The 27,367-nt window shown below is 45.1% G+C and overlaps 3 protein-coding genes and 1 long non-coding RNA gene across 6 annotated transcripts in view; 2 read left to right on the forward strand and 2 right to left on the reverse strand.

The window, feature by feature from the left end:
- Positions 1–13,170, reverse strand: part of nav2a (neuron navigator 2a) — a 189,898-nt gene extending 176,728 nt beyond the window's left edge. Inside the window, exons 1-2 of the mRNA XM_046395136.1 lie at positions 12,904–13,170; positions 11,623–12,324 (exon numbers count right to left, since the gene is read on the reverse strand). Of these exons, the coding sequence (XP_046251092.1) occupies positions 11,623–11,703 (81 nt within the window). The 5' untranslated portion in view covers positions 11,704–12,324; positions 12,904–13,170. The remainder of the gene's footprint in view (positions 1–11,622; positions 12,325–12,903) is intronic.
- Positions 13,171–13,850: 680 nt separating this feature from the next.
- LOC124062447 lies at positions 13,851–15,696 on the reverse strand. The gene is made up of 2 exons (XR_006843926.1): positions 15,473–15,696; positions 13,851–14,575 (listed from the first exon to the last, which is right to left on the reverse strand). It is a non-coding gene; the product is annotated as an uncharacterized LOC124062447 (long non-coding RNA).
- On the forward strand, positions 14,958–21,828 carry e2f8 (E2F transcription factor 8). Of its 3 annotated transcripts, none has more exons than XM_046395199.1 (13): positions 14,958–15,228; positions 16,450–16,683; positions 16,771–16,924; positions 17,075–17,392; positions 17,587–17,748; positions 18,075–18,215; positions 18,385–18,600; positions 18,704–18,785; positions 19,132–19,624; positions 19,748–20,014; positions 20,099–20,234; positions 20,433–20,767; positions 20,965–21,828. In XM_046395199.1, exons 2-13 carry the CDS (start codon positions 16,486–16,488, stop codon positions 21,130–21,132), a joined length of 2,670 nt encoding a protein of 889 aa, XP_046251155.1. In that variant the 5' UTR covers positions 14,958–15,228; positions 16,450–16,485; the 3' UTR covers positions 21,133–21,828. The 3 variants fall into 3 exon arrangements, with proteins under 3 accessions (XP_046251155.1, XP_046251140.1, XP_046251146.1); XM_046395184.1 differs by having other exon boundaries at positions 14,959–15,228; positions 16,434–16,683; XM_046395190.1 differs by lacking the exon at positions 14,958–15,228 and adding an exon at positions 15,752–15,894 and having other exon boundaries at positions 16,434–16,683.
- A 1,309-nt stretch (positions 21,829–23,137) lies between these two features.
- csrp3 (cysteine and glycine-rich protein 3 (cardiac LIM protein)) lies at positions 23,138–26,515 on the forward strand. Its single transcript, XM_046395229.1, has 6 exons — positions 23,138–23,268; positions 23,702–23,813; positions 25,095–25,266; positions 25,567–25,696; positions 25,876–25,969; positions 26,239–26,515. Exons 2-6 carry the CDS (start codon positions 23,702–23,704, stop codon positions 26,310–26,312), a joined length of 582 nt encoding a protein of 193 aa, XP_046251185.1. The 5' UTR covers positions 23,138–23,268; the 3' UTR covers positions 26,313–26,515.
- Positions 26,516–27,367: the final 852 nt, after the last annotated feature.

Here is a 27,367-nt window from a genome sequence, read left to right on the forward strand (position 1 = left end):
AAACCTCTGCTAGACCCCATCATTTCTCACTAATCCTGGTATCATTTTCAATCCATCAACAGCACGATGCTCCTCCTGCTGCACCGCATTACCCCGGGTCCTCTGATTAAATGAATGTCAGTGCCACAAGAGAAATAGTGAGAACTTAGCAGTTCTTGCAGGTTATTGCAACAATTTAATTAAGCCAAGGCAGCCAGCACAAACCATACACGAATCAATCAGAGGCGAACACATCATATTTGATTTGATTTGATTATACTGATTGGCTCTGACAGAGGGTAATACGCCCAAGTGGGGAAGGTAAAATTAAAGATAATTGAATTTCAAGGATGCAGTTACAGTCTGATGTCTTTATGGGCAAAGCTGCCTTCAGATGCTCCAGGCAATAATCAGCCCCATCGCCGGGCTGTACGAGAGCCTTCGGGCAAGCATCAGGCGAGAAGAAAGGTGCAACCGAACCAACAGCTTGATTTCCTCAGAACAAACCTCATTAGAAAAGTTTAATAGGAAGCATTTTTGTGTTTGATGTTGTTTGAAGATGTTTACCCGTGTCTTTGCAGAACTAGAATTCCATTTTAACATACAAATACTGAGATTTACTGAATTAACAAACTGCCTTTGTTTGGGGCCAGATGAAAGTTCATTCTGCCTCTGATCAAGACAAAACATTAACGTTTTTAACCGGCAGAAAATGACCCAGTTGTAGAATGAATTTCATCTTACTTAAAAGGTTCCCAGGAAAGTTAACGGCCTTTCGTTTATAACTCATGTGCATCATTTTATATCTCTGGCATGTGCAACTCCAACGGCCTCAGCGGCTCATTTATTGGACAGACTGCTGCTGTCACCCTGCCAGGTCAGTTACAGTGGTGGCTGAACATCGCAGCAGCATGACGGACTTGATCTTCTCCTTTGGTGTGCATTAAAAAAACAAATAAAAACAGATGGATTTACACTTATTAATTAGTGCATTTGTTTTGTAATCTGTTAGAAGTGGACTCTCAACAGAGAAACTTCGAGTCGCTCCACACAGCAACGCTCACTGTAGTGCCTGTGGTCCATCACGCCTCATGCAAGCGTCTCCAGAGCGCACGCCATCGTCACGATCTCTTTGTGCGAAAGCTGCAGGTGTTCAAAGCATCTTTAATGTTCTGGTAGCTAATCAAAAGGTCACAAAGTTACTCGTTGGCCTTTGTGTGGTCCTGCAGTTGCAATTCAAGAGCACTCTTCACTTTATTGTGAAGGAGAGTCGTTGACGTGAAACAAATAGACTTCCTAACAAACGCTGATTAGCTGTCTGAGCCTTTGATGTCCGTGTTCAGCCTTGAGCTCGCCGAGCTCGACGCATCTTGAACGATGGCTGAGGAGAACCAGGTGCAAGTGATCAAGTGTCCTTTTCGGGGTCTTTGATTCCAGGCAGGAGGCCACAGTCTGGGCTCAGCAGCTGTGTATACACCATTTCTGGATCAATAACAGCAGAGAGCCTGTATTGATTATGCTTGTAAGTGATACTAGAACGGGGGTTGCTATGGGAGGAGGAGAAGGAGGAGGAGGAGGGAGGTGGTCTGGATTAAAGGAACAGGAGTACAGCCTCATGGTGACCCTGGTGTGTGTGTTGTCATTTGTCTTACGTCTCTCTCACGTGCTCTGGTCTGTCACGGAGGGCAGTATGTGTGAAATGTGTGCACACTGATGTCGAGTTGTTCGTTACAGGTTGACCCCTGAGTTCTGAGGCTTCCATGCCCCACCCCACCCCCCGTGTCCCGGTCTGACTGTGTCCTGGTGGGACTCTTGCAACAGACTGGCCTCATTAGCGACACAAGGTACACTCCGACCAAGACAGCTCTGACATTTTGAATTTGGATCGACTGTGTCTGGAGAGTTTTTATTGATCGTGAGCTGCATACGTCACAATGCAATACTGACACCTAAATGAAGAAGTAGCACATCCTGGTCTGGTGTTGATCAGTGCCAGGACGGTCCGTGAATAGTCCACATCTTACAAGGATCAAATTCTTAACCTGTGTGGGGATGGATCCTCCCTCCTGCAGTCTCTGCAGAGCTGGTTCTCTCTGGACATCAATTTCAGTTTAGTTTTCCATTTCTATACGAATACGTTACAGAGATTTTATGAACATTTCACTTGACTCTTCCTATTTAAGGTAGGTTTCAATGTCTCATTTATTGAATTATGGTGTATATGGTGTACAGACTGACGTGGCAAAACACACAAGATATCCACTGATGTCTAAAGTTCAAAATCTATTTGAAATTCAGTCAATTCTACCAACAAAAAGAAAGCAACCTGAAGAGCATTTCAACTCAAACATGTGGCTTCAGTATTGTGAACACAGAGTGTGGAAACTGCATTTACTGCGGCTCGAGACGCCTGCTGCTGAGAAATGCTGACCTGATCATATTTTGGGCTGCAGTTTGTACACATCATCATGAAATTATTAAAAGATTATTGTTATCGAAGCCTCTGCACTTCATAGATGAAAAGAAGATCACTGAAACCTGAGCAACCGATTACTAAGGTTGGCTGAGGAATAAATGAGATGTTCATGCCTCAGTGGCATAAATGACTGCAGAAGCACATTTTGTTGTTTGCTTATTGTGTGTTTGGGTATTCATTCATAAGCAGCAGGAGTTTTTGTTCCACAGCTTAAAACAGTTCACCTGCAGGACCTGTGACTTTACATTACAAGGCAGAGCGTCATCTACTTATTAAAAAATATACATGAATATTTAACCGTTCAAAATTCTAACTGTGGAAATTTAAAAATTAATGTGCTCTTTATTATTCTTGTATCATATTTACTAGTGAGCTGCACCTTCTTCCTGAAACAGAAACCATCCCAGCTGCCTTTTATTTACATTGATTATGTCTTAGCTATAGACAGAGTCACATGAAAAACATCTGTTCCAACGCCAGGCTTACTGCTCTCCCGGGAATTGAATGGCTCAATTACAGCAGAGCTCCGTCACTGCAGGGCTGGCCCTCCAAAACAGTGCTGAGGCAGCATCCAGCAGGCATCACCGGGACACAACGTGGCCCCCTAGGAGCCCAAAGTCCACATCCTGACACACTGTGATGTTAACATCAAACATCTTTACAGGGGTGTGTAAAATACACTATATAGACAAAAGTATTGGGACACAATGACCATTACACCAACAGGGACTTTAATGACGTCTCACGACTCGCACACTGACGGACATCGCCAATTTGATCTTTCTTTTTGTTGCTTAAATGAAACTGCTGGCTGCTTAAATCACCTGTGTAAATCACCTGTAGGTGATTGGCAATTTAAGCAGTATGACAATCTTAAATCAAGCCTTCTTTTCTTAGGTTGCAGTGTAAATATCATGCTACAACAGGTGACAGCGATCATGGATATTTGCTTATCTAACGTATTAAATTCTAACCAAGTTAGTGTGTGATTATTTCAAAGAAAAGTCAAGTCTGTCTCACGTTTAGTGTCTTTCAGGACAAAATATTTTGTGAAATTATAACAAAGTGTCCTTCTGTTCTCATTCACTGTAACTCTAACGTGAAAATCTTATGCTGTTACAACCCTAATTCTCAGTGGTACGTAGCAGGTGTTCGCTGTCCAACATGCAAAGGCAAAAAAAAAAAAAACACCTCTAAGGTGCAAACATCGTTCCTTGAGTACAGAAATAAACATAATGAGGCACTTCCCGCCTCTGCGCGCTGTCGAAGCCATTTATCCTTGAGATTCACCACTGCCCTGACTCCCTCGCGGCACGTTGAGTAGAGCGTGCATTAAAATGCAGAGAGAAGCAACAGCGGCGTCTGGGAAGGTGGCGAGAGGCTGGGGGAAGGTACTGGGAGACAGGAAATCATTGTCTGATTCATCACTTCATGTTCAGCGGATTACACGCTGGGAGAGACACTGTTGGAAAATCTCTTCCATGAATAAAACAGGATTATTTATCAAGAGAGATAAAACAAGCGGGGAGCGCTAATCCCTCCATTGGATCGCAAATAAACTGTCTCACAAATTATCTCATTAAAACCACATACCGACACAGGTGCTGCAACGGATGGGCTTGGGTTCCATAAAGATGCGTCCAATTACCACTTGACAGTACACACTGGTATCTGTGTACCTGTGGTATATGACTCTGAAACCGAGGATGTTTTTGGCTTTGGTCTTGGTATAATATGAACCCAGACGGCGTCACCCTCTTGTATTCAAAGACGGAAGCAAAAGTCGACAAAAGAAAAAGATAAATTATGAAATGAAATAAAAATTTTAGCCTCAGCGTGGGGGAAAAATATCATTTAGCCTGTGGATAAAAAAAAAAACAGGCCTTCAGAGAATTTATAAACAAGGCCCTGCTGTTCATCATCACAGTGCCAATCATGTTCCTCATGGCCCCACAGGCAAACGGTGTATTTTATATTTCACCCAACAAGACATGGCAGAAAACTCTATTTCTTATAACAAGAGGCTGACGCAGAGAAAGCTTGTCCACTTTCTCTCTCCTCCACCTTCCTTTGTCTGCAGTCTCCTACTGCAATCTTGAATATTTGAATTCCTCTCCAAATTTGCATCATGGCCTCGGTGATGGAGGGAGGACTGAGGTTAAGAGGCTGTGGGGTGTATATGGAGGTGTTGCCTTGAGGAACATGAAGAATCTCCAGCTCCACACTCACGGCTGCAGATAATAAAAAAAAGAAAAACAGCACATTTTTATAACCCTCATGCCTCCTTATCGCCTCGAAAATTCTTGATGTGTAAAACTCAATTCCAGCTGTATTTCCCGGGATGAAGACGAGAGGGCAGGGACTGGAGAAAACATAAGGTGGAGAAGCTGGGACAAGCGCTCTTAAACATACTGCTCAATCCCTCTCTTTTGCAGCCACCCACACACACGCAGTCTGCAGACAAGATAACTCTGACTTTCCAGAACAAAATGAACTCACATTAAGCCAGTGAAGAACACACATGTGGATCTTGTGGATCTGGGCTTTTGCATTTATTCATGCGCCAGCAGCAACAAACGATGCAGTGCTGTTTCTACCTATTCCAGTCACACACAACCTGAGCCTGAAGCTATCCTAACAGGTGCTGCACATGGAATTAAGATTTTTTATGAACTTGAAATGGAAAAACAAATGCATATCTAATCATATGAAATATATCCCCTGGCAACCACCAATCAGAATAACTGCTCTAAAAGGAGGAAATAATTAAACAGTGAAAGTGGTAGCAGTGACAGGGGGTAGACAGCTTTAAAATAAGCTCTCCCCAGACGTGAAAAACGCTGGATCTCAGCTTTAATTATAACTTCATTATTCACTAAAATGAATCCAAAACAGAAGAGTCCTTAATTTCTGAAGACTGTTCCCAATTCACAGCCACCTGCTGAAAAGATTAAGGATTTTTAAAAAAATGTGTCATTCTCCTTCTGTAAGTGTTTGAATATGGACACAAAGGCCGGAGCACAGAGGAAATCCCATCGCCACGGGGGCGAGCTGAAGCACCTGTTCATCAGCAGAGCACCTCCCCTGAACCAGACTGAACCAGATCCTGGCCGCTGACCCCCAGACAGGGATTACAACGCTGCGCGAGTCAGGACAGCCGGACCATCACACACCCCTGCTGGGTGTGTTACCATTTAAACAGCCATCGAGCCGTCATACACAACTTGGCTCAAACGTACGTTCACACAGTTCAGATCAAGCTGTATGTTGCAACGCTGCTGATGATGCCTGATGAAACAGAACGAGTTGATCATCAGGCTTTTTTTCCCCAACTGTGCAGAAAATTAATGGAGGCTTTGGGGCAAAAATACTGTCATATATTTTAAAAAAACTGTTCATGCAATTAAAATGAGGAGAAAATATGCTGTTTTTCCTTGCATTTCAATTGGTTATTTCATCTTTTACTTTGTTAGATAAAATTAGATAACACACAGTTTATCTTAACTTTGTAAAACTGTCCTCCAAAAACGTTTTCATTAGCTGAGGCTATTTTTGTTCAAGGAAAAACAGTGTATGAGGCCTGAAGTAGCAAAATGCCTGCCTATGAAACTATTGAAATTTCTGTAATTTCTATAATTTATATTATATGAACTGGTGAACTGTCAAAAATCAAAAATGCAGGTATTGTGTATTGAAAAAGACCAAAAATGACCCTGAAATTCAGACTGACAGCAAGAGATTTCTTTCCAGTGTCCTCAAGGATTTCCTTCCTGACACGAAGCTGGGCAGGCGTTTGGTATGTGAGGGGTCGCAGTTCTAAGGGGCCAAACTAGCCAATCATGTTGCCCCATAGTCGAAGTCCAGGCCATCCCACCAGCCCCTGCCACCTGTCCTTCACCCTCCCTCAGGGCACGGGGAGAGGGTGAGGGCCAGATGGCTCTTGAGGGCCAAGCAGCATCCTGAGTGCAGCATCCTCCCCACCCCCAACCTCAGAGCTACATGCCTGGTACCACCTCCACCCTCTGACCCCCCCACCCCCCAAACCAAACCCCTGAGCCCCAGCGCTCGTCAGTGCTGCATGACTGGGCAAATACAGTCCTTCACCAAAATAAATCCCCTGTCTCTCCTCTGCAGCTGCCTTGGTTTGCAAGAAAAGCTTAGCCAGTGCCTACAAGAGCCCTCATCTCGACTGGCAAAAACAGCATCCATGACATTAAGGTTTTCGCTATCACGAAGTGCCAGAACCTGCTGCTCATTCTGATTCTTAATTTGGTCAGCTGAAAGCTTTAAAAGATTATGGTTTATGTCTGCTTCAGCCACAGAGCACCTGAGCTAAATAAGATAATGACAGCCAGCCACTAGGATCACTAAAGATGGTAATCACTTATCTTAGCCATCCAGTCAGTGGCTGGCTGCAAAGGAGCAACCGTTAAAGAGGGGGGGGGGGGGTAATAGCTACAATAGGTTCTAAATAATCTCACAAGGCTGCTCATTTGTCATCATGCTATCCTATCTCTCTGGCATTACATTCAATTAGTTTCAGATACCAGCAGTGCAGAGCGGCTGGCACACACAATCAATCAAACCCTGTCAATGGCAAATTGTCACCCCGCTAGTCGTTCTCCATATCTAGGCAAGAGGCCAACGGAACAGTGGAGAGATGATTTGAGGTGCTGATGACCAAGTCTGATGGACGCCGTAACCCGAGGTCAGAGTTTGGCATCAATTCTAGCTGAGAGCAAAGACATGCGTTCAGGTGCCAGGAACAAACGATCATTGCAACCGGTCAAAGAGGAGTGTAGGACCGTGCAGACAGAGATACAGCCTTCACTGTTGGCTTGTTTAAGAGAATAATGTAAGAGGGCGCAGGAGCAATCTGAGTGGTAGTTAGCACAGATGTTGTACTCCTAATGAGCAGGTTTTGCCGCTCAGGGAGGGTACGGCCGCCGTGACCTTGTCCACATGTCCACATGAGCAAGTCGTAAAAACTGAGCACTTCCTGTTGCCTCCATTGTCTTTACAAGTGCATTATTTTCATATAGCTGAGAACACTAAAAGCAAACTATCTAAGAAAGAAAAATCAACATTTCTTCTTAATCTTTCCAGCTCAAAAGCTGCACCTTTGCCTGAAATTTGTTTTGTTCCACCAACACCCGTCAAAGTCACCAGGTGCCCCAACCTAAATCTAAAGCAGCAGCGTGTCAAACAGCATACAGGTTGTTTAAAAAATTCAATATAAAGGTAATTACAGTGATTGCATTATTTCAACCCAGCAATTAATGTTATGTTTCATACTGAAAAATATCTTCTTAAACTGATCTCATACTTGCAGAAATTGAGGTGTTTTTCTGCATACCACAAAACCAGAGATTGTGTGCACAAGCAAATGAAATGAGTTTAATTCCCAGGTTGCCTGGATTCAGCCTCATTAACATGAAGACCTCAGACCAGCAGGGGACTGGAATAGAGACGCCACGACTTTGCAGTAGAAAAAGCCCACTTAAGGTGCTTCAGCGTCTGATCAGGATGGTCCTTGACGCTTCCCCAGTGGAATAATCGAGACTCGTCCAACAGGGAGACCAAGAATCCAATGCTGTAGGGATCAGCTTACTATCTTAACATCATTTAGCCATCCATGAGTTTTTCCAAGGCTGGAAGTCACTAAAACCTGGCAGCTATGGGAAGAAACTCTAAAGTTCACTAAGCAGTATTCTCCTGTGGAGTATAAACCATGTCCTGAGGTCCAGGATTAAGTCCATCTCATGAAGGAAATAAACAAAGCCAGGGAGGGTTTCTCTCTCGTCTGGGCCTCTTGGCTAATTATGAGGCTGTTAGAGAATGACTGCAGCGGAGCAGTCAGCAGCACACACAGCCACTGTAAACACCTCATTATCCTACAGAACCCCACCCAACCGTATCAAACGCCTCTTAATGAGCATTCAGAAATGACTAGTGAAAATAAATACATAATTTCCAGTGGCTCTGATTGAGCAATTAGTGTCAAATCCCCTTTCATCCTCAGTGGGCTGAATCAATAATAAATTCCATTACAGAATGCTCCGTTTCTCCTTTCGAGTGTCCTTCAGCATCATGAAGGAGTTGAGATCGGCTGTCAAACTCAGTCCTGCCAGTGTGAGGACCTCACACACTCTCAGCAGAACAAAACCAAGTTCGCAGGTACACACGATGCTGGATCTTTTCTCTTATGGTGGAAGCTCATATTTTTACGCCCGCTGTAATGACGTTGGTCGATGTTGGCCGATGCAGACATAAAGTATGTATTTCAGAACGTACACATTCACGGCTGTGAATCTGTGCAGCAACTCGCTGTGAGGTCGGGATGTAAACCAAAGTGCAGTTCAGTAGTATTCTGGGTTTTCATCAGCAGCGACATGCCAACTGTAATGTGCCGTTCAGACACTGTTACTCAGAGATCGGCTCACGGGTCCTCTTCGTCGACTGCGCTCCAATGAATTAAGCACGTCTGTCAAAACCTGGAGCTCACACGTATTTAAATCTTTCCAACAGCATTCAAACTGGCTCACACAAATCTGTGACAGAGAAGAGGCCCAGTGCATGAGTCAAAAAATGATGAATATGTAGTATTGTTACAACATTGTATTCCTGAGGCTATCTGATTACGTGACTATAATGTTGGAAGGAGTCTGAACTCCTGTCTCCTTGCACTGCTGTCAGCTGTCTTGTAATACAGCACAGAGTTATGTTAAAGTTTTATACTGCTTCACTGCTTGTGCTGGTGTCCTCGGTGTGATGTTACAGGAGTAATTTTAATTCAGTACAATTTGGGTCAAACTGAACAGCTTCTGATGTTCCAAACATACATCTTTAGCATCTGTGGAGGTTTCTAACAGGTTCTGTAAAGGAAACACGTGTTCCCTGTGATTGCCATCTGCCAATTAGATCTTAACATACTGCACACTTTCAGCGCTTTGGCTGCAGTGAGACAATTAATCACACTAAAGGTCCAATCTCATGCGGTCCTCCTACAATGAATACCAACTGACTACAAATAGGTTTCTGATGCCAGCAAAGTCTGTAGTTCTGCTCCATCAAGCACTGAGCCTCCATTCAGCACAACACAATACATCCCTGATTCTCCTGTAACGCTCTCCGTCTTCCCATGCAGGTCTACGATTGCTCACTGAACATCAATACATAGAGCAGGGGACATGTGAGAGAGTAAATGTATAAAGGGAACAAAATCCAATTACCTCCTGCTGGGGCGACCATCACATATAGCATCCAGAGCTCACGCAGCCTGGGTAATTGTCGGGGGACATTGAACCTTACTGCCTGGAAGCCTCAGGTAATTCTCCAACAATGGGAGACCGTGTGTCCACCTTACTACCTCAGTGCTTCCAATTTATTTAAGTTGGCTTATGTCCATTAGGAGAGAAGGTGAGTATCGGCTCAGTCTAGCTCAACCTCTCCTCCCTGGAGAGCGCCGAGCGTCTGAACTCGTCTGGTCTCCGACTGATGATGCCGCCACTTTCGCAGCTGCAACTGAGGCCCCTAATGAAATCTAGACATGTCGCTGCTGACAACTCATCAAGCATGCAAGGGCAAAAACTCACTTTATGAATGGTATCAGGGTTGGTTACCGTAGCAACAACAGTGCAGACAAAAAAAAAAAAACCTAGTTTGGGCGGGAGTTCATTAACACTGAGCTTCATGCTTAAACCAACAACTGGACAGAAACGCTGAAGTCCTTTTGCTGCTCAGCATGCCAGTTAGCATCCAGAGAGCAGCTCTGCAGACTGGAAAATTGGAAAACAGCAGCTGGGACTTTGGTCACATCAATTAATATTCATGTTCTACATAATCCCAAGTGACTAATTTAACACACCTGATCAAATCAATAATTTAGGGGACGGGGAGGGGGTGAGGGGAGATAAAAAAGAGTAAACCTTCTGATTAAACTTGATCCCTGGCACACCTACTGAACGAATGTCCACATCAAAAAGCCGTGACACAACTCCAACACGCATGAGTCGTCTGACGCCACGTTTTTTGGTAACCCAGGTGAGGTCACGCAGCCAGAGGATCTGGGGATCCCTCCTGTTTTGCTACCGTAGCTGCAAGCACACGGTAAACAGAGCAGTGAGTGAGCTGTAAGGCGAGCAGAACAAATTCAGTCAGTGAAGACTAATGTGCTCAGAACCAACACAGACGTTCAGGCAGCGCTGGGTTGTCGCCGGGTGGTGGAGTCGAGGAGTCCCGTTAGAGAGGAAGGTTTTCAGATGCTGTCAGCTCTCAACGTGTCCGATAAGAAGCTGAAAGGGTTCATACAGAATCACGCAATTCCTCATCTGAAGTCAAACTAGAGCTGAGAGGCTTTGCATACAGCAGCGGCACAACATAAGCATCATGCGGAAAATGCAGAGCGAGGCGGAAACAGGGAAAACGAGTCTCAGTATCGAGTGCTCCATCAATCTCAATGCAGCCTGCTGAAGTAATTCTACAAAACCACAAACCATCAAAGAAGATTTCACAGACGCCGTCAAGCTCTCACCGACTCGCTGCCTTTGAATCAATACAGAAATGCTTCCTTTGACAGCCACGTTGGTTTTCCTCACGAAGGTCAGACTCGGTCACGGTGCAACGGTATCAAAACTTGAGCAGAAATTTAAATCTCCTCCACGATGAAGGGAAGTCATTTTAGTTGGGTTTTTTTTTTGTTTTACTGCAATGAGACAAAGAGTTTTGGATCTTCCTTTGGATCTAAATGCACCATTTAAAAGACAAGCAGATTTGTTGAGTAGCACAGAACATTTCTTACAACAACAATCACGTTCAAATGTAGTCAAACCTTTTTGTGTTTTTCACCACATTATGAAGCAACTAGAACTGCAACGCTTAGCTGATTAGTTTTCCACCGTAAATTAATCACCATATATTTTGATAATTGATTAATCGGCATGAGAAAATGTTATCTAATTTTCACATATGTGGACATCATCACCATCATCGAAAGTCAACGGTCAGTTGCAACAACACCAGCGACACCTTTGTTTTGCTTGTTGACCTCCCATGCATCAATCTGTTCAGACATGTAAAGTCTACACTCACCCAGCGTCCCTGAACTCTTAAGCTGTCACCCAACAGAGAGCAGACAGGGAGAAGAAGGGGGTCAGTCATTAACTCACCCTTTTCTGGTCCTCCAAGCAGTGCAGCACAGGTTTCCTCCTCGGGTGCTGTTGTGGACTAGCCTCTGCTCCCGCCTCCATTTTCCCATAAGTGAGTGAGTCCTCAGGCTCTCCCACAGTTAGATATCCGGCCTGTCCAACAGGCCTCTCAGGGAAAGAAGGGAAATACCTGCTCAAAGTATTCAAGTGCCCTTCCCACTTGGCTCCCGGTTGTGGTGCATGAATGTCTGTGCAAAAATAAGACAAACCGTCTGTCCATCAACTTTGCTTCATGAGAAAGATGAGACCAAATCTCTGAGAGGATGCAACCTCAGCCACACGCCTCGTCTCGGTCATAGCGTTTCACTTTGCAGCTCTTAGTCCTGAGGGGCCGGCCTGAGGTGAGCATCAGGGCCCAGAACGGGATCCTGAGGTAACCAGGATGGTGGTCTCGCCCGTAAGCACCACGGCTGCCATGGAGGAGGACGTGATCATCACGATCCTCTCCACGCGCTGAGATTCAGTCCCTCTCTACAGCTCGGGGGAAAAAGCTTGTGAGTTTGTGTGCAGCAAAACGTGTAGACGTCACTCTTCCGGGGAGCATCCACAGATATGATTAAAAAAAGAAAAGCAAAAACCAAACGTCCAGGGAAAGCAGACGTGCTGAGCCGGCGTCAGTCACAGCTCAGACGTCAGGTGTGGGGTCCTGACAGTGAACAGGTGCTTGTGTTGAGAGAGAAAACAGCGTCAGACTGAAAGCATTAAAACAAAGGCCACAGACACAACCTACATGCAGCTGACACAAACCACGTCGGTTTTCAAAGTCCTCACTCACACTTCAGATGCTGCCAGTTTTCTGTCTGTTGGTGTTTTATTGTTGGAGGGCAAACGACGAAACCCTGAACAAACTGGCAGCTTATTGCTGCAGGTGACAGCTTAAAAAACACTTACAGAAAGGAAACAAGCCAACTTTTGGTTGGTCACAAACTTGCTCTCGTGTTATGCAGCTCTCCTAAGGCGCACTAAACGTGTCCACTCAGCGTGCACATAACAACACACAAACACGAAGTGAGGAGTTAAAATCCGAAACTAACTGGTTTGCCGAAGGCTGGAGCCTGCTGCAGCATCCCTACAGGAGGAATCTGCGAGACCTCACAGGCTGCCTGGCAGACTGACTACCGCTGCGGCTGCGCTCAGCTCTCTGGAAACTGTCCGTAATTACTTCAGTTAAACAACAGTAAGTAAACTGCGTGGAGAAATAAACGCTAGAGCTGAGTGCACGTGGTGAGGAAAGATGCTCACCTCGCACTTGTCCGTTTCCTTCCCTCCCGGTGGAGACGGTCCCTGCCTCGTGCTGTAGCGCTGTCCGCTCCTCTGACTGAGAGCGGAGCAGCCTGCTGCTGCGTTCAAATGCTGTCGGAAATACGGCGCGCGCAGGATGGTCAACGACATCGATGCTGTAACTTCACTTTTTTTTCTGCTTCAAAGGGCCTTTCAAACGAATGTGCTGTTAAGGGACCATTTAATAGCTTTGCCTTTTTAAACTGTGATTGTTTTTTGGTTTCCAGTTTTGCATATTTATTTTACAAGGCGGTTTTAGCTAGTGCTGCTTATTCAGTGGTAGGAGAAGTACTTAGATCTTGTACTTAAGGAGGGGTAATAAATACCCCAGTGTAGAAATGTTCTAAAAGTAATGCATTTCAATTTTAACTTAAGTTACAAAAGTATAGTTACAGCTACACATTTGTATCTCTCAGTAAAGTTAAGAATCCGAGATCTGAATAAGTAGATTTACCAAATTATTAAGCATTGGTCCGGAGGGAGATATTTATTTATCCCTGCTATTACGCAGACAGACCAGATACATTTTTTAATCAAAACCCTATGGATTCCTGTAGTGAAGTGGGTGGTCTAATTTACAAGGAGCAACTGAAGGCACCATCACGATCCCGCTCGCTTTCTCTCACAACCGTAACATTACGTCACTGGGTACTTCAGGCTCCTCTCTTCTCTCCTAACATCCTTGAAGGCGCCCGGCGGTTTCCATGGCGACTCCAGTTGAGGAGGACTCTACCGCCACCTAGCGTTCATACTGAGGTATGGCAATGAAGAGACGTACACAACTGGAGTCCAGCACCAACAAACTCTGATGTCATGATTACAGAATTGACACAGCGATCATGTTAAGAAGGATCTCTACAAACAGCTGGTAATTTTAAACAAAATTCAACATTAAAACAAAAACAAAATTAATACGCAACAGTTTTTTATTGGTGCATTGTTTTTCAAGGAAAATTCCATACATGGGCTGGTTCCAGTTTCTCCAGTGTGAGTGACTGTAGCTTTTCTTTTCTTTTCTTGTCTTTTTTTGTGACAGTAAACTAAAGGTGTGAGGGTTTTGAACTGTCGGTCAGATTAAAGCATTTGAACATGTCACCTTGTGTTGTGGGATTGAGCAAGAGAGAAATCAGCAGCTCAGGAGGACAACAATTTGGTGCTGGGCCCATAAACACAGCAAATCTACCAGCTGTACTTTGTGTATGTGCTGTCACCTCCCTCCATGTTCCGTTAAGCACAGCACAGCGTGGAGGTCAGGAGATCAAGCAGCACTCCTCTGCTGGAATAATGGCCAGTACCTGGTCCATCCACGGCACAGGGCCACAGAATCACCTAACAGTGCCGGACCTGCATTACTTGACATTGTACTTTAGTGGTGAAAATTCACAAAGACATTTGCCTTCAGCAAAATTACCAAAACTCACTGAGATGTGGTGACTGTTGAGGACACTGTCGGTTCTGGGTCAGCTGCTTGGTATTCCAGCCTCGATCAACACCTCTTTATTTTCCACCGCCAAAGACACGTTTCCTGTTAAAGCGTGCATTGGTGCATATAAATATGACACATGATTCACAGCTGTCCTACGCTGCAGAGCAGAGATTTGTTCCCCAGCACCTCCTCCATGGCCCCGTCTTTCTGCAAGAGACAAAATATAATATTCAGTGCAGGACCTTAACTTGTGACAAGGTGTTTTGTTTTCAATCCTTTTTCCTCAGTAAAGGATTTAAATACTTTTGTTTTCCACCACTGGGTTTTGAAGACAATCCAACAAGAAAAGAAAATCCACACATGGTGGTGCACATGTTGACTGATGTTATGGAAATATTATCTTCAGTTCACATCAAAAGTTGAATTAAAACCCTGCCTGTAAAGGACAGTTGTTGAAACATAGAGTCAAAGGGCCACATGTACAGTATCCTACGTGGGCCCGCCCACCTCCCGCAGGGAGGAAGTGTGGGCTTGGTGTTTGGCTGACGTGACCGCGCATGCTCGCAGTGGGCGGGCCAAATGCTGATGGTCACCCACATAACTGGGCAAACTTATCACCACTGTAGTAAAGTTGACCAAGAGGCTACTGGTTATTAATAGGGGGGAGGGAAGAAAACCCAGCGTCTGGCACATTTTGTACTATTTCATGTTGGGCTTTTAAGTTCATTTTGCGCAGAAGGCTGCATTATTTTGATCCACGTTTTAGCGCTCGGACTTATCTTTGGAAATAACGTGATAACAACACATTACCGCGAACATGGGACGTTTCATCTAAACCAAGGCTCGTCTTTCGGATTTGGGTAAGTCTACGTGTATCTGTGTATTCAATCTAGCTAACCCGTAGAAGTCTTTCTGTTAATACAGCTTGAACTAAAGCTGTGGTTTCGGTGCCGCAGGGTTACCGCCTCCTCTCGATAAGCCGCTTCACTTGGTGGCCCGTAACGTTGGTCGATGACGCTACCGTGTCTTTTAAAACAAGGCTTTTGACGTATAAAAAGGTTTCTGGATTATGGAGTTTTACTGCTGCTTGGTTTGGTCGTGTACCTTGTCGTTAGCTAAGACCTTATCAGACGGCGGGCGCTCTCCGCTGGCTACGTGACATCAAACATTAATCCCGCCGTAAATCTTTCGCCTTTTAAACTCGTCGCGGTTTAAACAGGACGCCTTCCTTGCACCGACCGTTCAGATTTTGCAACAAACGTATCGGGTTTTAATGCGAGCCGCCACTGTTCCAGACGTTCCGCGCCAAGGATTTCAAAAACAGTTTACCTGCGCGGGACAGTCTTTCCACTTCCGCTACGCTGCCTCGCGCGGCGCTCCTATTGGCTGCTCCCATCCAAAAAGGGCGGAGACGCTACATCCGTTGTGCCCGGCGATTCGACGGAACGTACGTCAGTTACCGCCAATATAAATCTGGTGTTTTGATTAGATTTAAACTAATTTTGTGATTGATTTTTACCAGCCAGGTAAGGCAGAGAGTAATCTAAAATAATCATTCATTGACTGTCTAAGTCTTTGTTGTCACGTCGTTTTTAAAATGTTGATACCCGACAAATATGGTTCACTCAAAAAGCGGTAAGACTGTCTCTGAAAACAGTTTGATGTAATAATGACTTTATGTCGCAGTAATCCGGGAATTAAATCTTTATTAATACGGCGAGTGGAATTGAATTTCACAGCCGAAAGACCATCGAGCCGAGCACGTTTAAAGTTAGTTAAACAGAACACTTTAGACAGTAAATTATGTTAGTGCTTAATTTATGACTCGGCTCGCGCTGTTAAAAGCATATTTTGAGGTTTTTAAATATGTTTGCTCCCCAAGATGAATGTCTCAGTACGTAGCCATCCCAGCACTATAAGCCTTATTACATTCTCACGCTAAGGTGGAAAATATCAAGTACAGTTACGACCTCAAAACTTGACCCAGAAATCTCACTCAAAGGTCAGTAAGTAAAAAGGACTGCTTTCTGACGATTGTCGTTTGTTTTCTCCTCTTGCTGACCAGGATGGTGTCTTTGTAGCATCTCAGGTTTCAGCAAATACCCCAAAGAAACTTTATGTGGTCAGCAGAGAGCCAGCCAGCCATGGGTCCCCTAACCACACCAAAAAAAGCAAGGGAAGGAGGTTGTGTTGACCCCTGGACGCCAACTTCCAACCTTAAAATGCTCATCAGCGCGGCCAGTCCCGACATCAGGAACCGAGAGAAGGAGCTGTGCATGGACAACGACGGGCGGGAGGGTGTTGACTCTACACAGGTACCAGAAGAAATCCTAATCCTAACACATGATAGACATTTTCAAGTGAGGATGTTTTAAAGCAGCACATTTTTCATCTTCCTGTAGGAAATTGAAAACGGAGAAGAGTCTGAGAAATGGATCAGCAGGAAGGAGAAGAGCCTGGGTTTGCTCTGTCACAAATTTCTCGCCCGCTACCCGGATCGTCCGAATCCTGCCCTCAACAACGACATCTGCCTGGATGACGTGGCCACTGAGCTCAGTACGTCTTCTCTATCGACTTTTTAGGAAAATAATACAATATGCAGGCGTTGGGATCACAGTGAACCTAACTCTTTCTTCACTGTGGTCAGTTATTTTACTAATGATGATCACAGTTCCTATTTTAACCAGAGGCTTTCTGTGTGTACAGATGTAGAACGCCGGCGCATCTACGACATCATGAATGTGCTGGAGAGTCTCCACATGGTGAGCCGCTCGGCCAAGAACCGCTACACGTGGCACGGCCGCACCAAGCTGGCTCAGACTCTGGCCATCCTGAAGCAGGTGGGCGAGGAGCACAGGTACGGCCAGCAGATGCAGCAGATCAGGCAGCGTCTCCTGGACAGGGAGTTCGACTTTGACAGTGAAGAGAAGGAGAACAAGGAGGTGGCGGTGGACCTGGACAGCGGGGAGGCGGGACAGAAGGAGCTCTTCTTTGTGGAGCTTCCAGGAGTGGAGTTCAAAGCAGGTGAGAAGCTCGTTTGTGGATCAGCACTTCATGCAGCATAACATCATTCGTTGACCTTCTGAATAAAGTTATTAATAAGAGAAAAATGAAACTTAAGATTGCTGGAACTTTGTTTATATAGAGCTTAATTTTCTTGGTTTTGTGGTGTATTACTCTTTCTTTCTTTTTTTTAACTTCCTGTTTGTCCTGTTCAGCCTCTGTTAACAGTCGGAAGGATAAATCTCTGAGGGTGATGAGCCAGAAGTTTGTCATGCTCTTCCTGGTGTCTAATCCTCGTGTGGTCAGCCTGGATGTGGCAGCTAAGATCCTGATCGGGGAGGACCAGGCTGCAGATCAAGACAAGAACAAGTTCAAGAGTGAGGACACGACCTGCCAGAGGCAGTTTCTTTCTTCTTGTTCAAAATACGTACGACTTTGGATAGAACAGCATGCTTTATTTCTTCAGTTCCACTTTCTTCAGAATGTGTTGTTTTTTCCACAGATAATGACATGTACGCTGCAGTGTATTACTGTCAGATGGTAGACTTTGATGGTGTCGAATGACTGAAGATGTTTTCAAGCCCTCAGTGTGTCTCTTCCTAACGTCTTAGTGAATCTTTTAAATCGGTCTACATAAAAAACATTTGTGACCCGTCTGTGTACCGGCAGATGATAATCTTGCTGTTCGCTCATGTGTTTGCAGCCAAAGTGCGCCGACTGTATGATATTGCTAACGTACTGCGGAGCCTGAAGCTCATTGAGAAAGTTCACGTGACGGAAGAGAGGGGGAGGAAGCCGGCCTTTGAATGGGTCGGCCCTGAAAAATTCCCTCAAGTCCCTGAAGGTATCGCCAGACTTCTTTTCCTGTTTATTTATTGTTTGTAATAATTAGAAGGAATTTTGGGCAGGACATGAAATTTACATTAATGTCTTATGTACAAACTACTGGATAAGTTTTAAATGTTTTTCAGTATTTTCTCTTTCTCAGGCTGACCATTAAGCTCTCATTTCAGACCTGAGGAGCACCACATCCGCATGCCCATCCAACAATAAAAGTGTGCTGGAGCCCCGTGCGTCTGTAGACAACTGTGCCAAAAACCTGTTTTCATCGCCCGGGGCGAAACGCGGCTTCACCCGGCACCCCTCCCTCATAAAGCTGGCCAAGAGCATTCAGGACGACCGTCGCAAGATCAACTCCGCCCCCAGCAGTCCTGTCAAGAGTTCCCTCAGTGAGTATAGAAAAGTCTCCTGCAGACCAGCTTGCTGTTGTGGTGTGTGTTTATGAATGAAGTGATGGCATTTGAATCAAATGTGTTCCTCTTTTGTCCTCAGGTGATTCATCAAACGCTGACATCCCTAACAAAATGGCCCAACTCGCTGCTATTTGTAAGATCGAACTTGACCAGGAGTCAGCGTAAGTTTGGTTCTTTTTAGGCTAAACTGTTCTTTAAGTCTGGTGTTCTTGTCTGTGATTTGGTTTGATAAGGCTGGTAAGAATCCTGCAGACTATTCGGTTCTGCACATAAAGCTTCAAAGAGCACCATCACTTGACTTTGTCAGCCATTAAGTGACACGTTTTTTCCCCTTGTGCGGCCTCATGGCACAGAGGGTGCCGGTGCAGATCCTTGAAAAGGATGCTGATAGAAAGTGGATGATTTGGTGCTTTGATCGAGAACTAGAAAAACCAGCCTTGGATGTTATAATGAGGTGGTTGTAGATCTTTAAAGTGTTTAATAATGGTCCTCCTGCTTCTGTTCCAGAACTGGACCTAAACATAAAAAACCTGCTGCTGCGAGGCTCGAGCCAACCTCCTCTGTTCCAGTGGAGCCGCCTCAGGCGCCGTTACTAACCCCAACCCGGGAGCCTGGAATCAACACTACTGTCCGCCTCACCCCCCACGCCCCGCTGGCAGCCCTGCCTGCAGGCTCCGTCGCATACATCCCAGCGCACTGCTCATCTCTGATCCCCGTGTTGCTACCTCAGCAGCGGGGAGGCGGGCCCTACGCCGTGATTTTGCAGCCTTCTTCCTCCAGGCCAAACCCTCTGGCAAGGCCACAGCCGACCAGCTTCGCTGTACGCTCTATGACCTTTGAGGATAAGACTGGGCAGAGCCCGACTGGTCAGTGTTCAGCTAAGGGCCAGCCGGCGTCCAGGGCGCCAGACATCAGCCCCTCGGTGCTCAAACGACTGCATTCAGATTCGGCCTCCGAGAGCAGCCCCTCCAAAGCCAAGCGGACGGATCCCGGTTTGAAGGTAAACAGAGTAAATAAACTGTGTGAGCATTCACATTGTCAGTTCTTGTTATTTTGTTACTGATCTCTGACTGATGCTCATGCTCGTGTCTTTCCTCTGCCGCGTCCCTTTGGTCTCCTGTAGGACACCTCTCCAAAGCTGTGTGAGATCCTGCAGGCCCGTCTGAAGGCCCGTCGCAGCACTCAGGTCTCGAGCCGGCCTTCGCCTCGTGCCCTCCACCTGGACCCAGAGTTTGTCAACACCCCCGGCGGTGCCGCAGCCAATCAGACACTAGAGCAGAGCTTGGAGACCTTCTTGGACAGAGAGGACAAGACCGCAAACTCTGACAGTGAGGCGGGGTTGACACCCGTGAGAGCCATACCCCTCACGCCAGGACATCTCCACACTGAGGTAGACGATTTTTGTGAGCTGAGACCCGATGAGGTCAGTCGATTCAACCAGCAGTGTGCGTGACATTTATTTCTCTCCCTCCAGACTTTAGTACCAGCTGGATACCTCATCCCGATCTCCCAGCAGGCCCTCGTCAGTGACAAGGATATTCAAGGTTTAGGGAAAGAAGGCAACAAGGCCTCAACTCCCACCTACAACATCTACCAAACGCCAACTGCAGGTAAATATGTCAGTCGATCAGTTAATTGATTTGTCCAAACCCCAATTTAAAACTATATAAAACTGAGAAAAAGAGCAGACCCTTACATTTGATAACTTGAAGCCAGAGAAATAAGATGTTTTTTCCAAGAAAAAGTAGAGTGAGGGATAACTGCACCGAGACCTGAGAATGGACCGTTTGTCATCTTGTCGTCGACAGGCTCCAGACCTTCTCCAGCACAGGAGATTACGCCCACCAGCCTTCGTATTCACAAACTGACTGCTGCCCCCTCGCCACAGGCCACCCAGCAGGCCCACCGCCTCCACAGCCCCAGTCCGGCCATCCTCAACTTCACCCTGCAGAACCTGGGCCTGATCTCAGGCTCCAGTCCCGCAAACGGCTTCGCTGCCCCGCAGACTCCCGAGTCAGCCCACACGCTGCCCAGCCCGCTGGCTCTGCAGCAGAGAGGCATGGTTTTCATCAAGCCCGTGTCCCCCTTGCCCATCCAGCAGTCTGTTTCCGGGCCACCAGTGGCTCTGATCGGCGTACAGCAGGTAGAAAACACAGCAGGAGCAGTAGCTGGCACAATTAATTTTCTTTTGATTGACTAATTCACTCAAACCACAACAAAGAATCATGGGTAGTCGTCATGTTTAACCATGGAGTTTTAATTGTATGTGCAATTCTCGTTCTATTTTTGTCCATATTAATTTGAAATTAAAAGACTAACTGAATGTTGTCTGCTGTCCAGCCTCTCGTGACCACCCCCAAAGGTACGGGACTCCCCCAGCACAGCTTCTTCCACACGCCCGTCCCCGTCTCCCCTCTGGCTGCCGTGGTGCCCACCGGAGGACACCTCGCCGCCAAAGCTGTTTACATCCCACAGAGGAAGCTGGACGTCGCCACTGAGGACTCCTGAAGGGGAAAACCCTCTGATGTCTGTGAACATCGTGTGTGTGGGTGTGGGTTGGTGGTGTGTGTTGTGGGTGGGGGATTTTCTGTCTGTTTTACAGTATTCATGACCTCTGAACATTTCACAGCGGCCTTAGCGCCTCCGGTCACAGCCAGCTCTGGAAACGGACTCCACGCAGGCTTCGGCTGTGGACCCACAGGGATTCGATTTCAGACCGAGACACTCGTGAACACTATTGTCATTGTGACGTTGGTGCAGACTTTTCCCAGGGCTAAATTTGCATGATCTAATGGAGGAAAGTTTATTTTCATGTCTTGTTTATTTGGTTTATTTTGGTTTTTCTTCTGCAACCAAGGGTGGGGTGGACACCTTTTTTTCCTTTCTCCAAATCAGTTGTAAAAGTCACATCAGTGTTATAAAGAACAAAGCAAGTCGGATGGACGTTTGTGACTGAAAGATGAGTCTGATTTGAAACATTGTTGGCTGATCGTTTTGTTAAAAACGATTTTTGCACATATGTACATGTTATCTGTTGCCCCTGTTAAAGATGGAATTGTTTAGAATATGTGAATATTTGTGATTCAATCTAAGACTAATCAGACATTTTGATAAGTTTAATTTATAAGGAAATTACCTTCATTTCTGATGTCCTGCTAAATGTAAAATGTTAACTGAGTTTTAATACATTTTTTTTTTAAGAACATCGTGTGTTGTCTCTCTGTGTTTTGGTCTACAGTAAAATTCCCCACACTTAGTACACATGTTAGGTTACCACTAACAGTGATTGGTTTTTATTAAGGATCAATATGTTTATTGTTCAGTCCTTCAGTCTACACAAGGTGACGTCTTGTTCTGTCTGACCAGCAGTCCAAAACCCCAAGACTCTCACTTTACAGTGAATGAAACAGGACCAAGCAAGTGTTCACCTTGATAGATCATTAACTGATCATCAAAATTAAACAAGCTGTTTGTGTCAATAAATTAATCCAATATTTGCTCTAGCGCCACCAGCAGGTCAGAGTTTCAGTTGTTAAGTTCATGAAGTTTATGACTGAGCTGCAGGCGGTCGGCTCTGCTTTGATATTAAGACCGCCGGCCGTAAGATAATTTCACATTTGTGTATTTTAAAAAGTCCATAACGGGTAATTTATGCCCAGCCAAGCCTGAGATGTACTGAGCAAAGAGGCTTGATTTATTATTAAGAAAGGAGTTTCTGAGGAGGTATTGAAGAAAGATGCAAATGCACAAAGCAGCTGTAATTCATACTGTTGTGTTAACTTATTGGAAGACGATGTGAAAGGCTTCGCTCACACTGATGGACCTACAGACGACTAACACGTGAATCTGCAGCTTTATGGTGAGTTTAAGCTCAGTTTGTTTAGCTGCCCGGCCACAACTTTATCGTTTTGGTTCACGGTGTTCTCTGCAGCAGCAGGCAGCTTTTTCTCAGCAAGAAAGCTCTGAAACATCCAGGGGAAAAATGAATCATGCCAACAGTCTGACTGAAGCTGAACCGAGTCCGACAAGCCGAGAGACGCCACATTCACAACATGTAGGGAGGACAGCGAGAGGAAAAAGTAACAAACTGCAGAGAGTTCATCATTTCAGAATGGTTGTAATTCTCATTATAATAATAATAATAATAATTCTCATTATTACATGTGTTACATTTCATAGTTCTCATTATGTGCTGCTGGAACTTTTCATGATAAACGTATTTTTATGATCTCTTGGAGGCTGATCGGAGACCCAACATCGACATTTTCTTTACATTTTTCTTCCATCCAATCATCTCCTTTTGCATCAGAAGGTTTCTGGTGTAGTTCAGAAACGTGTTATTCATATTCTGATGTCATTTCCCTGCTTTGAGGTCCCTTCATGTGCACACACACAAGCCTGTAACAAAGCATGTGGGAGCCTGGGCGCATGCAGCTGTCAGCTGTGGGACAGGCTGATGTTCAGGCCTCTCTTAGCCTGTGATGAAGGGTCGGAGGGCTTTTCTCTGTCACAAGTTATTTTAGGAGGATGGTTTCACTGAAGCGTCACCGGTGGCCTGTGCTGATGGAGAGATGGACGGTATTTAAGCCGCCCGCCAGCCGTTTGCTGCCACGTTAGGGCGAAGCACCGAGGCTTGGATTCGAGGTAAGGACTCATTTTGTCTTAGAGATTTCTGTTCATACTTGAGAGGTTTAGTATAACGCAGGGATAATGTGGTCCATTTATGATTCGAGTGTTTACTTATTTTAGCTATCTTTTTGCTATTTTAGCTTTCTCTTTTTGCCACGAACATGAACAGTCAGATTCATGTTAGGTCTGTGGTTTCACTGAAGGAAACTCAGACGTTTCCAGAAGTGTTTGATGGAGACGCAGCCTCTGTTCCTGGATTATCACATACCAGTCCTGTGAGATGGTGGCCAACCTCTGATATGAGCGGAGGCTGGAATGCCAGACAGAAGATCAGACAGGCAGGGCAGCACTGCCACAATCTCCAGGCTTTTAGTGAAGCTGGCATTTTGGGGGTTTAAGTAAGCAATTGGTAGCAGTTCTTTAAGTTTGTTTTGTTTGTTTCTTCGAGATGCCAAACTGGGGAGGAGGTGCGAAGTGTGCAGCCTGTGAGAAGACGGTTTATCACGCCGAGGAGATCCAGTGCAACGGGAGGAGCTTCCATAAGACCTGCTTCATCTGCAGTGAGCTTCTCTCTCTTGTCAGGAAGTCACGGAGGATCAGCAGAATCACAGTCAGAGCGTCTCTGTGGACGCCCAGCAGCACAGGAGAATCCTTCACAACAAACTTTTTCTCAATTTCTTGCCTTACTTTCTCTATTCTCTCTTTTTATATGCGTATTAACCATTAAGTATTTGCTAACGTATTGGCTCTTTATGAGTCATAAATCCCTCAACATGCTTTATTCTGCATGACCACATTCTACAACTAATTGATCGTTGACTTTCCCTTCACTAGTGATCGAATGTGTGGTTGTACAAGAACTGTGATCTTAACACGCTTTCCTCAGCCTTTCCTGACTCTAAGGTGAAGTGTTGCTCATAAATTATTCACCAGTAGTTTGAATTGGGTTAATAAGTGTCAAACTAGGAGTGAATTAGTTATGAGCAAGACCTCATTTTAGAATGGGGAGCAGATTCTGAGTCAGCAAGACCTGATTTAGACAGAGACACTATTAACATTTGTGGTTTTGAGACAGAGGAAGAGCCCACGTTTAAATCCAAAGTGTCACCTTTTTCTTGTTTTTTCTTTTCTTTGTTTATTTTCCTTCTGTTTTGCCTCCTCCATTCCTTCCTGCTTTCTTTATTTCTTCATTATTTTATCATTACTATCAGTTCCTTTCTTGTCCTTCTGTTCTCTCCCATCTTTCTGCTTCGCCTCACTTCATCTTGTCTTTCCTCTGTTTTGCTATAATCCCATCACATCTTCCACTCTTCATCCTCCTCCTGCTGCTGGCGCTACAGTTTCCTCTTCCTCCATCCTGACCTAAATTTCACTTGGTCCTGTTGTGATTCAGCCAAAGTCCTCAGGCCATAACCAGGTTTCACAACTGCAGCGGTCTGCACTCAGAGCTTAACCCCAGAGCTACATGAGAACCAAGAGAAAGGACACCTTATATGTGTTTACTGAGCTTTGCACAAACACAGTCTCTGGTTGGCTGGATGTGAGCCTGACCGACAGCCGGATTGTCTCCAATGGGAGCTCTGAAAGGCCTCTGCGATAAGCTCAAACATCTGCTAAGTGTTCGTATTTACTCAAACATTCATGTCACATCCTCCTCTTCTCCTATAAATAGAAACACACGACATCTGACTAAGGGTAAAGCGACCGTTGACTGATAAATGTAGTTAGGTGGGAGCTTAATTTAACCTCCATTACTCCACCATGACACTCCCCAGTCATTTCACCCATTCAAACTGTGACTGGTTCAACAGTGTAAAGTGCTTGTTTTTCCTTTCACACAGTGAGCTGCAGAAAAGGGCTGGACAGCACCACGGTGACAGCGCACGAGTCTGAGGTTTACTGCAAATCCTGCTACGGCAAAAAATATGGTCCAAAAGGCTACGGATACGGTCAGGGAGCTGGAGCCCTAAGCTCCGATCCTCCAGGACAGAACGTGGACCTGCAGCCTCATGAGTACGTGTTCACATTACAGTTGGAGACACGAGTCTGGACTTTGATTAAAGTAGTCACTCATGGCAACATGTTTTACTCATTTACCCTCAGTGATACCAAACCACACGGGTAGTTTGGTTTGAGTGAACTGAACCTTCAGTTATTGGAAGTCAAAGCAGTTTACCTCACAGTTCCCTTGTTAAACAGCTGCAGAAAACAGGTTATAACTTGAAAAATGCTGCTTACCTTCCACGTTAACGATGAAAAATTAAGGCACAGCATCTTTCTGTAAGAAATAATGTGGTCCATTTATGATTCTAGCTCCAAACCACAACCAGCCTCTTCGAACTCCAGCAGCAATAAATTTTCCCAGAAGTTTGGCGGTTCAGACCGCTGCCCTCGCTGCTCCAAAGCCGTCTACGCAGCAGAGAAGGTGATGGGAGCCGGGAAGGTGAGGATGTGATTATGCTTATTGTGCTTTTTATTTCCACACATTTTAAAATACAACATTTGTTCATGTTTAAGTTGGTTCCGCTAGCTGAATTCAGGTTGCTGTTCAGCTCCTGGGGACCGCAGTTAAAGTTAGTTCTGTTTGAAAAGCGTTTCTTTCTTCCTTTGTTGTGTTTACAGCCCTGGCATAAAACCTGTTTCCGCTGCGCCCTGTGTGGTAAAAGCCTGGAGTCGACCACAGTGACGGACAAGGACGGAGAGATTTACTGCAAAGGTACACGCACACGTATACTTATACTACACATACTTCCTGACCCTTATGTGAACATTAGCCATCGCAGCTAAATGTCAAACCTAAAAACTCTTAATAGCTTAAAAGCAACCTTGAAATTGTGAGGGTTGGCCAAAATGTCCCCACTTTCCAAACACGCCCTCAGTCTGCTGGTTAACAAACCCGTTCTGTTTCCTCACCACGCTGCAGGTACACACACGTAGAGAAGATGCTCATAAATTAAGTCAGCGTTGTTTTCTAACTCTCTGCAGTTTGTTACGCCAAAAACTTCGGCCCAAAAGGGTTTGGACTGGGGAACGCCGCCATGTTGGAGGAGCGACAGTGAAAAACCTCACCCTCACGGGGTCACGAGGCAGCCGTTCCCGTGGAGACTTTACCTTCACTCTGGATGGTGTTCGAGATACACGACAGACGCCATACTGGGCATCCAAATCCAGACAGCAGTTAAGCAAAGTTCCAAAGTCAGTATCATCTCGGAAAAATGTTAAAACTGTTCCTTCTGAGTACAAAATAAAACAGTTTTGTTACCTTTAAATGCTTTCTGATGGAGTTCATTTATGAAAAGCGACATTTGTTTGGGGAAAGAAGAACTGCTCATCATTAGAAAACATCACTGGATTTAGATAATCCTGTTGTTTGAATTACTGATCGTTTTGATGGTAACAACAGCAAAACGACTCGTCTAACGCTGCGTCATATGTGGGTGAATTTATTTCCTTCACAGTGACTCCCTGCTGTGAAAAAGACAATTAACAGCCCCTCGTCTTGTTAAAGTTAATTATTAATAGAATCTTATTTGCATTCATGAATAACTCTGTGCAGTAATTAATTAGAACAATCAGGGCAACGAGTGATTAACAAACAGAACGTGTTAATTTCTCTTCGTTATGTGTGAGCTGCCGTGCGGAGCCGGACGGGATTAAATGATTTTATCAAACTAAAATTAGAGCAGTTATCAGACTCACTCTAGAAGAGGAGCTGACAACACAAAGAAAACATTCAGCAGAGGACTCTGTTCATGACGCTGTTAGTGAGTTAGAAACCTGCAGACACTTTGATCACAGCGGCTGCTTTAAAAGGTTTTCCTGAAACCAACCAGCAGAAAAAAAAACATTTTCAGCATGGAGTTTTGGATGAAAAGCAGTCGACCATTAAACTGAACCATTAAAGGTCCTGACTAATTGACTCATGTCTCCAACATACAACATCTCAATGTTTATACACTATATGTACAAAAGTACCCAGACACACCTCATCACTGGGCTGTTTGTCAGGGTTTGGGCTCAGCCCCTGACTTCCAGTGAAGGGAAATCTTAATGCTTCAGCACACCAAGACATTTTGGACAATGCTATGCTTCCAACTTTGTGGCAACAGTTTGT

The sequence above is a fragment of the Scatophagus argus genome, chromosome 1 (assembly GCF_020382885.2).
Source record: "Scatophagus argus isolate fScaArg1 chromosome 1, fScaArg1.pri, whole genome shotgun sequence".
NCBI lineage: Eukaryota > Metazoa > Chordata > Actinopteri > Scatophagidae > Scatophagus > Scatophagus argus.